Here is a 13,323-nt window from a genome sequence, read left to right on the forward strand (position 1 = left end):
TAACGCCCAAGCACACGCGGTCATTCGTACTTAGAATGGACCCGAAATACAATAACGTTAAATTATACAGGTACCGGCTGTGGGCGCTGAATTAAAAATATTAGACTGCATAATCGCATATTAAGCCAAAAAAAAAAAAAAAATAGAAAAGGTGTTTTCAAAACAACTTTGCTAGTCTGTTCGACCGAATAGTTGGAAAAAAAGCTTTGACACAGACGCCATTGAGTTAAGCCTAAAATCTAAGCAAAATAGTCAAAAACGTGGTTCGCCCACTAGTCTTTGTTTGGTGAACTATTATGTTGCACCTCACAAATAGTATTCAAATAAATAAAAATAAAAAACAAATACTCCTATTTTATTTGAAAATAAAAGGATATAAGGATATATTAAGGTATACTAGGGTATATTAGGATATATAAGGATATAAGGATGTATAAGGATATAGAAGAATATATTAGGATATATAAGGATACATTTTCGTTTTTTTGTAACGCTGTCGATTTTTCCGGTTGTGTGCCAAAGTAAAGACATAAAAAATGTCAAAAACCAGTTTGGCACAAATGAAGTCCAAATCTTCATTCTATAATCGTTTTTATGTTTAAAACTACGGAGAAGTCTGAATTAGTCAGCCAAAGTCCAAACTTACTTCAGGTAGTATGAGGTCAAAATAGGAGATAGGTGAGGTCTGTTTTTAAGGAGTTTTGTATAGGCCATATTTAAGCATAAAAAAAGAGGTTTTAATAAATTTCGACCATGTCAGTTTCAAAGGAATTATTTTTAACTTAAATGCTTTTTTTCTTCGAGTAAAAGCCAGACGAGTGTTCAACTACTCAAGACGGTCCAATTTCAAGTCTGTAAAAAGATTCGAGCTTTACTTTACTATGTTATGTGGAAAGCCGTTTTTGTATTTTAAAATTTTCAGTTTCTTGTAGTCAAAAACCTTTTCCCCACACAACCTAGTAAAACTGGCCAAGAACTCAAGAAGAGTATATTATCTTTCTTCTTCTTCCCGTGTGGTTCCTTCGCCTTCAAGACCATACCGTCCAGCACATTTGCCTGGTTTTACTTTTTTCCGCCTGTTCTTCATTTGCCCTGTCTTCCCCCATCTTAATCTTAGGCGTCCCAGTGGTGTTTTTTCCTTGTGGAGCATTTTCTAACACTGTAATCCCCACTTAGAGTGCAGTACCTGTTTGCTTTATTTGTTGTAAATGCATTTAATAATTGCACATATTATTCGGCCGGAAACGTTACAGATACAGATAAAGCATAGTCTAAGGTCGTCTCACCGGTGGATATAGGGCACGACCTAGAAAAACCGGCCGGCTCTGTTATCAGTGGATTCGAGGCAACGCCAAAATATAATACACACTGTTATCAGCTGCTGCTATTATAGAGGAAGCTTCGATGACTTTGACCTTGTCTAGTCGTGTTGGTCAAAAGAATACACAAGCACTTAATCCAATGTCGGAAATCGCAGCGTCAATATAAATATACCGGCCGGGTGTCTGTTTGTGATCAGTGACAATCCGACACAGTCATCGTCGACAAGTAATACAATTTAATACATATTGCTGCGTTGTTCGTTTTTGTATATTTCATTTTAAAAAAAACTCCCTTCCCCCCCCCCAAAAAAAAACATGTGGCGGATAATTTATTGTGCGGTAGTTCTGGCTTCGGCGGTAGGACCGTCCGTCCAACGTGTGCCGGTGAGACATAAAAATACATCTCTGTTTTTTTTATCCATAATTTTTATTTTTTACACTGCGTTTAAGGTGATGGTCTCGTTGAACACGGAAGGCAAACCCGGCGAAATGAGCGAATCGTCGTTCATCGACTACGTCAACTGGTGGCAGAACATCATAGGCATCGTCAGCAACACCGAGGATACCTCGCCTGAACCACCCACCGAACCCATCGACCAGAGCACTTGTCCGGCTTGCAGTAAGTCACACAAGTCTAAGTCTAAAAATCATTGAAAATATTACTTATTTACCTTTGGGACTTTATCGTTACTTTCACAACATCTTTGTACGTCAATACGTTTAAATTTACATTCTATTTAACCCTTTCAGTGTCTACTTAATTTACAAAAATTTGCTATTCTAGTTGGAGTATTCGCAAATTGTGTAAATACATTATTTACCCCTCTCAAGTTTAAATAATTTTTTTTAACATAGTTTTCGATTTTTTGGGGGTCTGAAAAACTAATTTTTAAAATATAAAATCGCAATGTTGCCTTTGTTGGCGTTGAGGGTAACGGAAAGCGCTATTTATTAAGGGACGACCGATTTTAAGGTGAAAAATATTAAAAGTTTGTCTAGTTATAATACATTTAAAGTCACATTTCCCAGAGTTATGGCGAACTTGGTCGAAATCACACTTCAGGAAGTGACTTTGCGTTTTAGTAAAAAATGTACCCTTTCCGTTCCCCTTAAGGCGTTTTTTTTTTAACGGTAATGATAATAATTTGTAGTCATAATTATTCAGCTATGATCTCTCTGTTCCTATTGTGTTAGCTATTTAGGTAAACGACCTCGTTTTGCATACACATTAATATTATTACAAAAAGCGATTGTCACTATAATCCAGTCTTTGACAATGCAGTTTTTTTTTTATATCAGATAAAATTTGTTTTTTTTTTCAATGAATTTTTTATAACACAAATTTTGTCACCGAAATTCAGCGACTCGTTCTGAAACATAAATCGGTTGTCTATTGTTTTTTTAGCATGCGGAGCTCCGGGCAAGAAAAACCGAATCGTCGGAGGCGCACCCACTTACAGACATCAATATCCTTGGATGGTCATGCTCACATACAAGGGCAAGTTCTACTGCGGAGGCACCCTGATCAATCACAAATATGTCATGACCGCCGCCCACTGCGTTCACGGGTAACAGACCCTTTTATAATATACATATAACAGGAAAAACGAAAGACCTTTTCGGCTTGGCTTGGTTTCTTTTGATGTAGAAAAAGATAAAATTGTCATTTCGACGAACGGCTCCATCCGGCTTTGTAAACAAAGAAAATATGGAAATGTTTTCTCGATCGACTTTTGTATATATTTTTTTTTATAAATAATAATTATTATTTTAGTTTTGTTTGCAATCCCGGTTCCCGGTAAGAAACCTTTTGAAAAACATATTAATATTGTATTTACATTGCCCGTCGACGTCATTTCCACAAACCGTTTGAAAACATTTGCCCGTGGGCAAAATTGTCGGGGGAACTTGTAACATTTTTTTTTATTATTATTATTTATGTTTTTTTTTTATAATACACAGGTTCGAAGCCAAGAACATCGGTGCTCGCATACTGGAGCACGACCGCAGCCAGAGCGACGAGAAACATATTGATTTTCGCGTTAAGAAAGTGATCAAACACAAAGGGTACAGCACCACTTCTTACAACAACGACATCGCCTTGCTGCGACTCGAAACCGACGGCATAGAGTTGGGACCCAACACGGGCGTGCACCCCGTTTGTTTGCCAGCAGAAGGTAGTAGGGGTTGTTAACAAAGGGGTTGTCGCTTTGGGGCAAACGCATCACGGTCGGTTTTGGTTTTTTTTTTTGTCCCCCCCAGGAAAGAGCTTCGCCGGTTACGAGGGCATAATCACCGGATGGGGAGCCAAAAAACAAGGCGGTTCGTCGGCGCAGGTGTTGCAAGAAGTGTACGTGCCGATCATGTCCAACGAGGACTGCAGGAAAACGGAATACGACGAGAAGAGGATCACGGCCAACATGATCTGCGCCGGATATCCGGAGGGCAAAAAAGACTCGTGCCAGGTAAGGGGGACACGACGTTAGGTGGGCGGTACAACTATATAAGGATATATTAGGATGTAGAATGATTTAGAAGGATATAGAAGGATATATAAGGATATAAGGATATAGAAGGATATATAAGGATATAAACGGATACATAAGGATATATATGGATAACAGGATATACATAAGGATACATTTTCGTTAGGTATTTTTGGTAACGCTGTCGATTTTTTCGGTCGTGTGCCAAAGTAAAGACATCAAAAATGTCAAAACCCAGTTTGGCACGAATAAAGTGCAAATCTTCAGTGAATTTTCCAAATTGTCGTTCTGCGTTTAAGTATTTTTTTTTTTATGTTTAAAACTACGGAGAAGTCTGAATTAGTCAGCTAAAAAGTCCAAACTTACTTCAGGTAGTATGAGGTCAAAGTAGGAGATAGGTTAGGTCTGTTTTTTAAGGAGTTTTGTATAGGCCATATTTAAGCAAAAAAAAAGATGTTTTAATACATTTCGACCGTGTCAGTTTCGAGGTGTTATTTTTAACTTGAATGCTTTTTTTCTTCGAGTAAAAGCCAGACGAGTGTTCGACTACTCAAGACGGTCCAATGTCAAGTCTGTAAAAAGATTCGAGCTTTACTTTACTATGTTATGTGGAAAGCCGTTTTTGTATTTTAAAATGTTCAGTTTCTTGTAGTCAAAAACCTTTTCCCCACACAACCTAGTAAAACTGGCCAAGAACTCAAGTAGAGTATATTATCTTTCTTTTTCTTCCCGTTTGGTTCCTTCGCCTTCAAGACCATACCGTCCAGGAGATTTGCTTGGTTTTACTTTTTCCTCCTGTTCTCTTTTGCCCTGTCTTCCCCCATCTTAATCTTGGGCGGTACAATTATAACTTAAAAGTTGTCAGGGCTAAATTTTCCTTGAAGCTGATTCTGAATTTCTTTGATTCTGATTATTTTTTCCAGGGTGACAGCGGCGGTCCCATGCACGTTGCCAACAATTCGGCGTACCACATTGTGGGTAAGTAGTGACGTATGATGTAAGTTTGCACACAGAAATTCTCATTTGTCAATTATACGGTCTCGATTGCAGGTGTCGTGTCTTGGGGAGAAGGATGCGCCCAGGCCAACCGGCCTGGGGTTTATTCCAGAGTGAACAGATACTTGAACTGGATTCACAACAACACGGTGGACGCTTGTCCTTGCAACAACGTGTACGCACATGGAGGAGAAGAGGCAGAGCAAGAAAACTGACTCGACACATTCGACCGGCACACCGAAGAAATGGATCTCAAAATTCGACGATTGAACGATTAAATTATTTTTTATTTATACCGTATTGTACGTTATTTAATGCTTTGTTAAATTTTATTCAACTATATATTTTTGTAAGATCGATCAATATATTATTATGTTATTGTAGTTTACTAGTTTATTTGATTTCTTGTCAGTTTTCCAAAGAGCTGAATTACCTAAAACTTACTGGGAATAATTAATAAAGAAATGACTACAAACTGTGATAGAGGCAAAAGATAAGTATAGTTTTAAAAAAATGTTTCAAATTATATTCCGTATAATAGTATGATAAAAAGTATTTAATATCCGTTTAAATCTAGACAAAGCGACAAAAGTGATTATATTAGTGAGTAGAACAGTTTATTATTAAACACATTAAATTAATTAAAAACTATTAGTGCGACATAAAATTAGGATATAAGTATGTAATATAGAAATATCATTTTAACAAAATAACAATGGTACTATATAACTTTAGAAAAGTTATACCATTGATTCAATCAACTTCTTTCTCATCGAGGTTGTAGGTTGTAGGTTAGAGTAGGTAGAGCTGTATCGGTTTGTTCTCTTATCTGCTCCCATTTGCAACCGATCCTTTTGTATGTTTTCTCTGTAATTCCATTCCACAGTGTACAAGAACCTTCAATAGAGTCAATTTTAATACTTCTTGTGTATTTTTTTGGAAATCTTGTACTCGTGTAGACTCCCAACAAACGACAAGCCCGCAACAGAGCGCCATGGTCCAGTATATCCTGCACGGGTTCATCTGAAAAATGCCACGTTGTATGTACTACAAGAAAGTATGAGTCGGTGTATTAATATTTACCTAAATCGCGTTGGATTATAGTTCTTATAATCGGTCTAATACGTTTTCTCCTGTCTTGTGCGAGTTCTTCCAAACTAAAGAGTCCAAAATCTACGAAAATAATAATCAAACGACCGCGTTGAGAAGAAATATTAAAAAATAAAAAACACTAGTTGCATTGACTTGTTCTATTAACAGTCATTATTGTGGAAACACCACGAATGTACATTCATTCTACAGTTGAAATCCCAAAGAACTTATTACACATTTGACATTGTCATTTTGTGTAGTCAACTTAACAAAACCAACGTTCAAAATATTATCACCATCAATGGGGTGTCTAAGTGTTACTCTCTCTCTCTCCTCGAGATAAAGTTTATTTTATAAAAATTATTATTGTGTTTGACATATAACGTTAAGCAAATGTCAACTGTAAAACAAGCAAGGATATTTACGACTATCGAAAAATCCCCATTACCTAGTTTATCAACATGATATGGAAATCTCATTTCTGTAACAAATACATCAAATCATTATGCAGCTCATAAAGCCAGGCCGGGTGTAAGAGATGATGGGGATATATTCGATAATAATGGTGATAGAACTAGTGAACCAAGCTAATAATCCAAGAAAAATTATTGAAATTAAAAATATTACCTTGAAGCTTATACGAAAATTAATTGACATGGTCGAAATTTGTTAAAATCAAATTTTTATAATATTGCCTATACAAAACTCCTTAAAAACAGACAGCATGCAATCCCCTTGGTAATACATATATAACCGGTGTAGATTCAATAACATAAAGATAGAATTTTTATTTCAGTATATATATATATATATATATATATATATATACATAAAATACAGACGAGTAGACTGAAATAACTATCTACTGCACTTCACCTTCCACGCTACACTTTAAACTTAAATAACCTAAAAAGTAATAATCCAAAACTGGTCGACGACCAGTCAAAGTTTTCAGAAAATTATTCTCAATATAATGGCTATCTTGAAAAAAATTCGCTAGAATAAAAGTTATTTCATATGTGTTATCTTTGTTGGACACCCTGTATAGCTTCTTAAGCTTTATAAATTTAAGCTTAAAATGGATATTTTATAGCTGTTTTTTTTACAACTACAAACTAGTATTAATATGAATTTTTAAAATTTTATATTTACTATATTTAAATCTTATAAACCATCCCACTAGATTCTGCTGTTCCGTCAATACTAAAATTTAAAATAAAACATATTTAGTACTCAATGATTTTTCTCAAAGTATTTATGAACAATGACTATGCGTTAAGTATATTAAATATAAAATATTTAAAATGTGCTTACCGGTCAATTCTTCTTCGGGTCTAAAATCTGAAATCAAAACCAAAAGTCTTGTGTGCGTAAAGAACATAAAACTACTGTGTGTGTAACTACTTTATAAAATTCAACAGAAACTATTACCCGGTACAGCTAGTCCAAAATTAAGTATCGCTGAAATTTACATTACATAAATTAATAACAGTGGCTTTGATTTGCTATTGTAAATACCTATTATTGTAAAGTAGAAAATAGAAAATATATCACTTATTTTTTTCAAATATTTTTCTCTACTTTTATCTCTTTTTATTAATATTATTAATTTAATGGTGACTACCGAAATCACTGAAATCCTCGTTGTCCACTACCAAACTTTCAATTACACTCTCCAATTTATCTAGAATAAAAACGATTTGGGCTGTACACATAGCAAAAACGTTTATATATTATCATACTAATTTTAAACATATCTTACCCGCTCCAGCAATCTTCATAGTCTCGTCTGTAGTGCATAATTAAATAAAAAATATGTATGAAAACGGTACATTTTAAAAACTATTTTTTTTAATAAAAAAAAAATGTTACTTACTTCCAACTAGAACCTCCCTGAGATATGTTACTGTAAGTGAAATATTATTATTATTATTTGATTTAAAATTTGTATTACTTGCCTCGAGTTGGTAATTGTGAAAATAAAATAATTACTTTCTTCATCTTTGTTAACGTCTGCCGAAACGTTTACCAAGATAAGCGATATGAAAAAACAGAAAACAATATTCATTTTTATCTGAAAATAATAATTAACGCATAAAAGCAATTTATATTAGTCACAGTTGCCTCCAGTGCAGAGATCAGAAGGTTTTGGTTTGGCATGGCTGTTAATTTGACTATTTCAAAAATAACCTTTGTACATTTTGGATGAACTCATTTAGAACCATACTGATTTGTTTTTGCTACAAAATATCAAACCAAATATTATCCGTCTTGTATAATACTTTTTGTTGTTGGTATACTTGTGTGTAAGTACATTCGTCGCCTGTAAAACAGCTGTTAGAAAAAGTCGATCCGAACCTAGTCTTATCTGACTTCGTCCTTGAAATTGTTTATGTCTTAATCGATGAAAAATAATTTCATATAAAAAAAAAATAACTAGCAATAAAAAAAATACTTATTACTGTCTTAATCGCACTAAAACTTAATGTTCATAAAGCTCGTGGCTTTTTAAGTAAAAATTTTTAAAGTTTGATGTAAATACTTACTATAAAAACTGTTGAGCCGTTGGAATTTCTTGGACAACAATCGACTTGTTCAGCTTTTGAAACTAAAATGTTCTTCTTGCGACTTGTGTATAAGCTCGGAGTTAAGTCATTTTTGTGCTTACGCATTTCATAGTACAAAAAAATCTGAGCACATAGACCGTTATTAAGTATTTTTTACTATGTGTATTGTCACTCATGTCATGTGATTTCATGTCGATACGGATTTAAAGGTAAATAAGACCTAGCAAAATATATTACCCTGTGTTTCAATTCAGAGTAAAAAATAAAACCTAACGCATTGTCAATTGGTGACCTAAATTTGAAACACCTTTAAAGAGTGCTGTACACGTTGGGAAAAAAAATGGTTTGAGTGTAGACATGTATAAAATTTATTAAGCTTGCGTTACAATAATATGCACCTAAATTAGACAAATTCAGGGTCTTTAGAATTTCACGGCCAACCACAGACTTGTTGACGATTCAGATACAATGCTTTTATCATCATTCCCTCTATTCCCTGGCTGTACTTGCTTTTTTTTTTTTAATTACTTTCCCCTTTTATTAATGTTTATCCGAACTGCAGATATCTTCAAGTAGAATACAAAATCCAAAGATGGATACTAACTGCAATACCTACTCATAAAGTTACACAAATCAATAATTTCCACGTTCCAGTTTATTATTAAACACATTAAATTAGCTGACAACTATTAGTGCGACATAAATTTAGGATATTAGTATGTAGTATAGAAATATTATTTAAATAGTATACCCAATGGTGTTGTATAACTAGAAAAGTTTTTACCATTGACTTCTTGTCTTAATTCAATCAACTTCTTTCTCATCGAGGTTCTACTGTACGCATCGAGGTAGATAATGCTATATCGTTTTGTACTCTTATCTGCTCCCATTTGCAACCGATCCTTTTGTATGTTTTCTCTGTAATTCCATTCCACAGTGTACAAGTATCTTCAATGGAGTCAATATCAATACTTCTTATGTATTTTTTTGGAAATCTTGTACTGGTGTAGACTCCCAACAAACGACAAGCCCGCAACAGAGCGCCATGGTCCAGTATATCCTGCATGGGTTCATCTGAAAAACGCCACGCTATTTGTACTACAGGAAAGTATGAGTCGCTGTATTAATATTTACCTAAATCGCGTTGGATTATAGTTCTTATAACCGGTCCAGTAAGATTTCTTCTGTCTCGTGCAAGTTCTTCCAAACTTACATATTTAATATCTACGAAAACCATTATCAAACGACCGCGTTGAAAGGAAATATTAAAAAATAAAGAAACACTTTAGTTGCATTGACTTGTTCTATAAACAGTCATTATTGTGGAAACTCAACGAATGTACATTCATTCTACAGTTGAAATCCCAAAGAACTTATTACACATTTGACATTGTCATTTTGTGTAGTCAACTTAACAAAAACAACGTTCAAAATATTATCACCATCTATGGGGTGTCTAAGTGTTACTCTCTCTCTCTCCTCGAGATAAAGTTTATTTTATTAAAATTATTGTGTTTGACATACAACGTTAAGCTAATTTCAACTGTAAAACAAGCAAGGATATTTACGACTATCGAAAAATCCGCATTACCTTGTCGTTCATCAACATGATATGGAAATCTCATTTCTGTAACAAATACATCAAATCATTATGCAGCTCATAAAGCCAGGCCCGGTATAAGAGATGATGGGGATACATTCGATAATAATGCTGATAGCCGATAGAACTATGTGCTCCACTGTGCTCGAAAATATCAAGAAAAAAATCTCAAGTACATCATAATGTATTAAAAACCAAAATTTCAGTTTCTATCAATTTCGAATACCTAACGTTAATCCGTGTAATTATTTCATCTGATGAGATATTAAAAATAATTATAAAGTGCGATGGATGTGGTGAATATTTTACCCCATAAAATGAGCATAGCTCCATTTTTGCTTTGAATCCAGAAAAACAGTTTTATACACAACAAATATATTTGTATTGTACATATTTAAATTGCATGCGGTCTGTTTTTTGACTTGTACTGAAAAATTTCAAATTTAATTATATTCTAGCTTATACTGGAAGTAAAAATGATTTAAAACATTGAAGCTTATACGAAAATTAACCGAAAAAACAATTAACATGGTCGAAATTTATTAAAATCATATTTTTTTTTAATATTGCCTATACAAAACTCCTTAAAAACCGACCTAATCCAACCTAACCTATCTTCTTGGTAAGGCACATTGAAATCTTCCTCTTTAGTAACAAATGTACCCCATAACCGGTGTAGATAAATAATAATATATTTAAACAATTATAAAATATAAATTATATTTCAAATTATCATCGAAAGCTTAAGCAAATAATATATATATAAATATATATAACTTATATAGCTACTTAAAGTTTTTCTTTACAACTACTAACTAGTATTAATATCAATTTTCAAAATTTTATATTTACTATATGTAAATCGTATAAACCATCCCACTCGGCTCTGCTTTTTCGACAATTCTAAAATGTTAAAAAAAACATTTTTTAATCTACCAATAATAGTACATAATGATTTTTAATGTAGTTACCGGCCAATAATTCTTCTTCGGGTCTAACATCTGAAATCAAAACCAAAAGTCTTGTGTGCATAAATAATATCAAACTACTGTGTGAAACACACTTCGATGAAATTCAACAAAAACTATTACCCGGTACAGCTAGTCCAAAATTAAGTAACGCTGAAATGTACATTACATAAATTAATAACAGTGGCTTTGATTTGCTATTGTAAATATTATTACAAATTAGAAAATAAAGAAAATATCACTTATAGTTTTGAAATATTTTTCTCTACTTTCATCTCTTTTTATTATTATTGTTATTAATTTAATTGTGACTACCGAAATCACTGTAATGCTCGAAATCCACAGCCAAACTTTCAATTATACTCTCCAATTTATCTAGAATAAAAAAAGATTTGGGCTGTACACATAGCAAAAACGTTTATATATTATCATACTAATTTTAAACATATCTTACCCGCTCCAGCAATCTTCATAGTCTCGTCTGTAGTGCATAATTTAAATATGTATGAAAACGGTGCATTTAAAAAACTATTTTTTATAATAAAAAAATGTTACTTACTTACAACTAGAACCTCCCTGAGATATTTCGCTGTAAGTGAAATATTATTATTATTATTTGATTTAAAATTTTTATTACTTGCCTCGAGTTGGTAATTGTGAAAATAAAATAATTACTTTCTTCATCTTTGTTAACGTCTGCCGAAACGTTTACCAAGATAAGTGATATGAAAAAACAGAAAACAATATTCATTTTTATCTGAAAATAATAATTAACGCATGAAAGCAATTTATAGTAGTCACAGTTGCCTCCAGTGCAGAGATCAGAAGGTTTTGGTTTTGCGAGGCTGTTAGTTTGGTTATTTCCTGAAAATAACCTTTGTACATTTTGGATGAACTCATTTAGAACCATACTGATTTGTTTTTGCTACAAAATATCAAACCAAATATTATCTGTCTTGTATAATACTGTTTGTTGTAGGTATACTTATGTGTAAGAATATTCGACGCCTGTAAAATAGCTGTTAGAAAAAGTCGAACCGAACGTCTTAGTCTTAGCTGACTTCGTCCTTGAAATTGTTTATGTCTTAATCGATGAAAAATAATTTAATGTAAAAAAAAAACAACTAGCAATAAAAAAATACTTGTTACTGTCTTAATCACACTAAAACTTAAACTTCATTAAGCTCGTGGCTTTTTAAGTTACAATTTTTAGAGTTTGATAGAAATACTTACTGTAAGACTGTTGAGCCGTTTCTTAAACAATAATGATCGACTTGTTCAGCTTTTGAAACTAAAATGTTCTTCTTGTGACTTGACTTGTAGGTCGAAAATCAGAATCCAGAATCCAATAGGTTTTTGCAGCGTAACCATGTTTATCTATTTACACAGATGGTTTATTTTTATATGATTCACGGTACAAAATATCAAACCAAATATTATCCATATTGTGTTGTACTGTTATTTTGTTGGTATACTTATATGTAAGAATATAGTAACACCAACAACTGTTTTACAGGCGACCAATATAAGAACCAGTTGTTGGTGTTGCGGTTAGGCTTAAATTGACATAACAACAATTTGGGGTATAAAAATCAATATTAATAATAATTATCAATTGGCAACCAAAATTTGGTCCACTTTTAAAGAGTTCTGTATAAATTATTTTAACTGTGAGAAACTTTGGTTTTTTTATTGGTTCGCAAATCCACGCATGTGTTTCAAAAGTAAACAAAGATAAATGAAAACATAGTAACCGTTTAAATGCTATTTTGTTTACATGTTCGAAAGACATATAACAGTTTTTATTAGGTACCCATATTGAACTTGAATTAATCGTTTAAACTGCTTCGTTTTAGCGGAAATTTTAAAGTTTGTGTTTAATTTTGACACTCTTTGACGACTACTTATAAATAAATACCGTTATTTGGATTTATATTTGTGTTTTGATAACAATGTTATTCATTCACAAAAACAATAACAACCGTTGATTTCAACGTCTTGGCGTCGACGTGTATTCTCTATTTTCTTGCCTTTGTCTCTGCGTTTAATGGCAGCACTCGTGTTAAATGGTCCAATAACATTAACGATAGTGGAAGCAGCAATAGAAATAACTACCCGATGAAAATTTTACAGCCAACAAAGTTTCCTATGGCCCTTTAGTAGTAAATATGACTCTTCTAGTTTGGCTCAAGTCCTCCGTACAATTGTACTATATAATATTATACTCATATACAGTTTGCTGTTATACGCAACGTTTTATTTCATTTTATATACAGGGTGTAACGTAAAGTT

At 33.0% G+C, this 13,323-nt stretch overlaps 2 protein-coding genes across 3 annotated transcripts; one reads left to right on the forward strand and one right to left on the reverse strand.

Annotated features, from left to right (window-relative positions):
* Nucleotides 1-1,530: 1,530 nt before the first annotated feature.
* Nucleotides 1,531-5,187, forward strand: LOC126842678 (trypsin-1-like). Its single transcript, XM_050579759.1, has 7 exons — nucleotides 1,531-1,706; nucleotides 1,773-1,941; nucleotides 2,728-2,890; nucleotides 3,285-3,499; nucleotides 3,585-3,787; nucleotides 4,732-4,786; nucleotides 4,859-5,187. The coding sequence occupies exons 1-7, from the start codon at nucleotides 1,638-1,640 to the stop codon at nucleotides 5,017-5,019; spliced, it is 1,035 nt and encodes a 344-aa protein (XP_050435716.1). The 5' UTR covers nucleotides 1,531-1,637; the 3' UTR covers nucleotides 5,020-5,187.
* A 277-nt stretch (nucleotides 5,188-5,464) lies between these two features.
* Nucleotides 5,465-12,669, reverse strand: LOC126843047 (uncharacterized). Of its 2 annotated transcripts, none has more exons than XM_050580347.1 (11): nucleotides 12,265-12,669; nucleotides 11,707-11,788; nucleotides 11,591-11,620; nucleotides 11,486-11,512; nucleotides 11,347-11,406; nucleotides 11,155-11,184; nucleotides 11,035-11,064; nucleotides 10,916-10,966; nucleotides 10,055-10,090; nucleotides 9,598-9,687; nucleotides 5,465-5,827 (listed from the first exon to the last, which is right to left on the reverse strand). In XM_050580347.1, exons 2-11 carry the CDS (start codon nucleotides 11,780-11,782, stop codon nucleotides 5,574-5,576), a joined length of 684 nt encoding a protein of 227 aa, XP_050436304.1. In that variant the 5' UTR covers nucleotides 11,783-11,788; nucleotides 12,265-12,669; the 3' UTR covers nucleotides 5,465-5,573. The 2 variants fall into 2 exon arrangements, with proteins under 2 accessions (XP_050436304.1, XP_050436303.1); XM_050580346.1 differs by lacking the exon at nucleotides 5,465-5,827 and adding an exon at nucleotides 8,391-9,537.
* Between the last annotated feature and the right edge of the window lie 654 nt (nucleotides 12,670-13,323).

This window comes from Adelges cooleyi, unplaced genomic scaffold, assembly GCF_023614345.1.
Source record: "Adelges cooleyi isolate 19-005CV unplaced genomic scaffold, UGA_ACOO_1.1 ACOO_flye_CR_arks_rails_tigmint_CR_PRNA_574, whole genome shotgun sequence".
NCBI lineage: Eukaryota > Metazoa > Arthropoda > Insecta > Hemiptera > Adelgidae > Adelges > Adelges cooleyi.

Excerpts from the sequence above, each read along its gene's own strand:
- LOC126843047 (XM_050580347.1), bottom strand. The coding sequence starts at position 11,782 with ATGAATATTGTTTTCTGTTTTTTCATATCACTTATCTTGGTAAACGTT. Across the intron at positions 11,621-11,706 it reads CGTTAACAAAGATGAAGAAA|CGAAATATCTCAGGGAGGTT; the intron begins GTAATTATTTTA and ends TTTCACTTACAG. Across the intron at positions 10,091-10,915 it reads GTTTATACGATTTACATATA|AAATGAGATTTCCATATCAT; the intron begins GTAAATATAAAA and ends TATTTGTTACAG.
- LOC126842678 (XM_050579759.1), top strand. The coding sequence starts at position 1,638 with ATGTGGCGGATAATTTATTGTGCGGTAGTTCTGGCTTCGGCGGTAGGA. Across the intron at positions 1,707-1,772 it reads CGTCCGTCCAACGTGTGCCG|GTGATGGTCTCGTTGAACAC; the intron begins GTGAGACATAAA and ends ACTGCGTTTAAG. Across the intron at positions 1,942-2,727 it reads GAGCACTTGTCCGGCTTGCA|CATGCGGAGCTCCGGGCAAG; the intron begins GTAAGTCACACA and ends TTGTTTTTTTAG.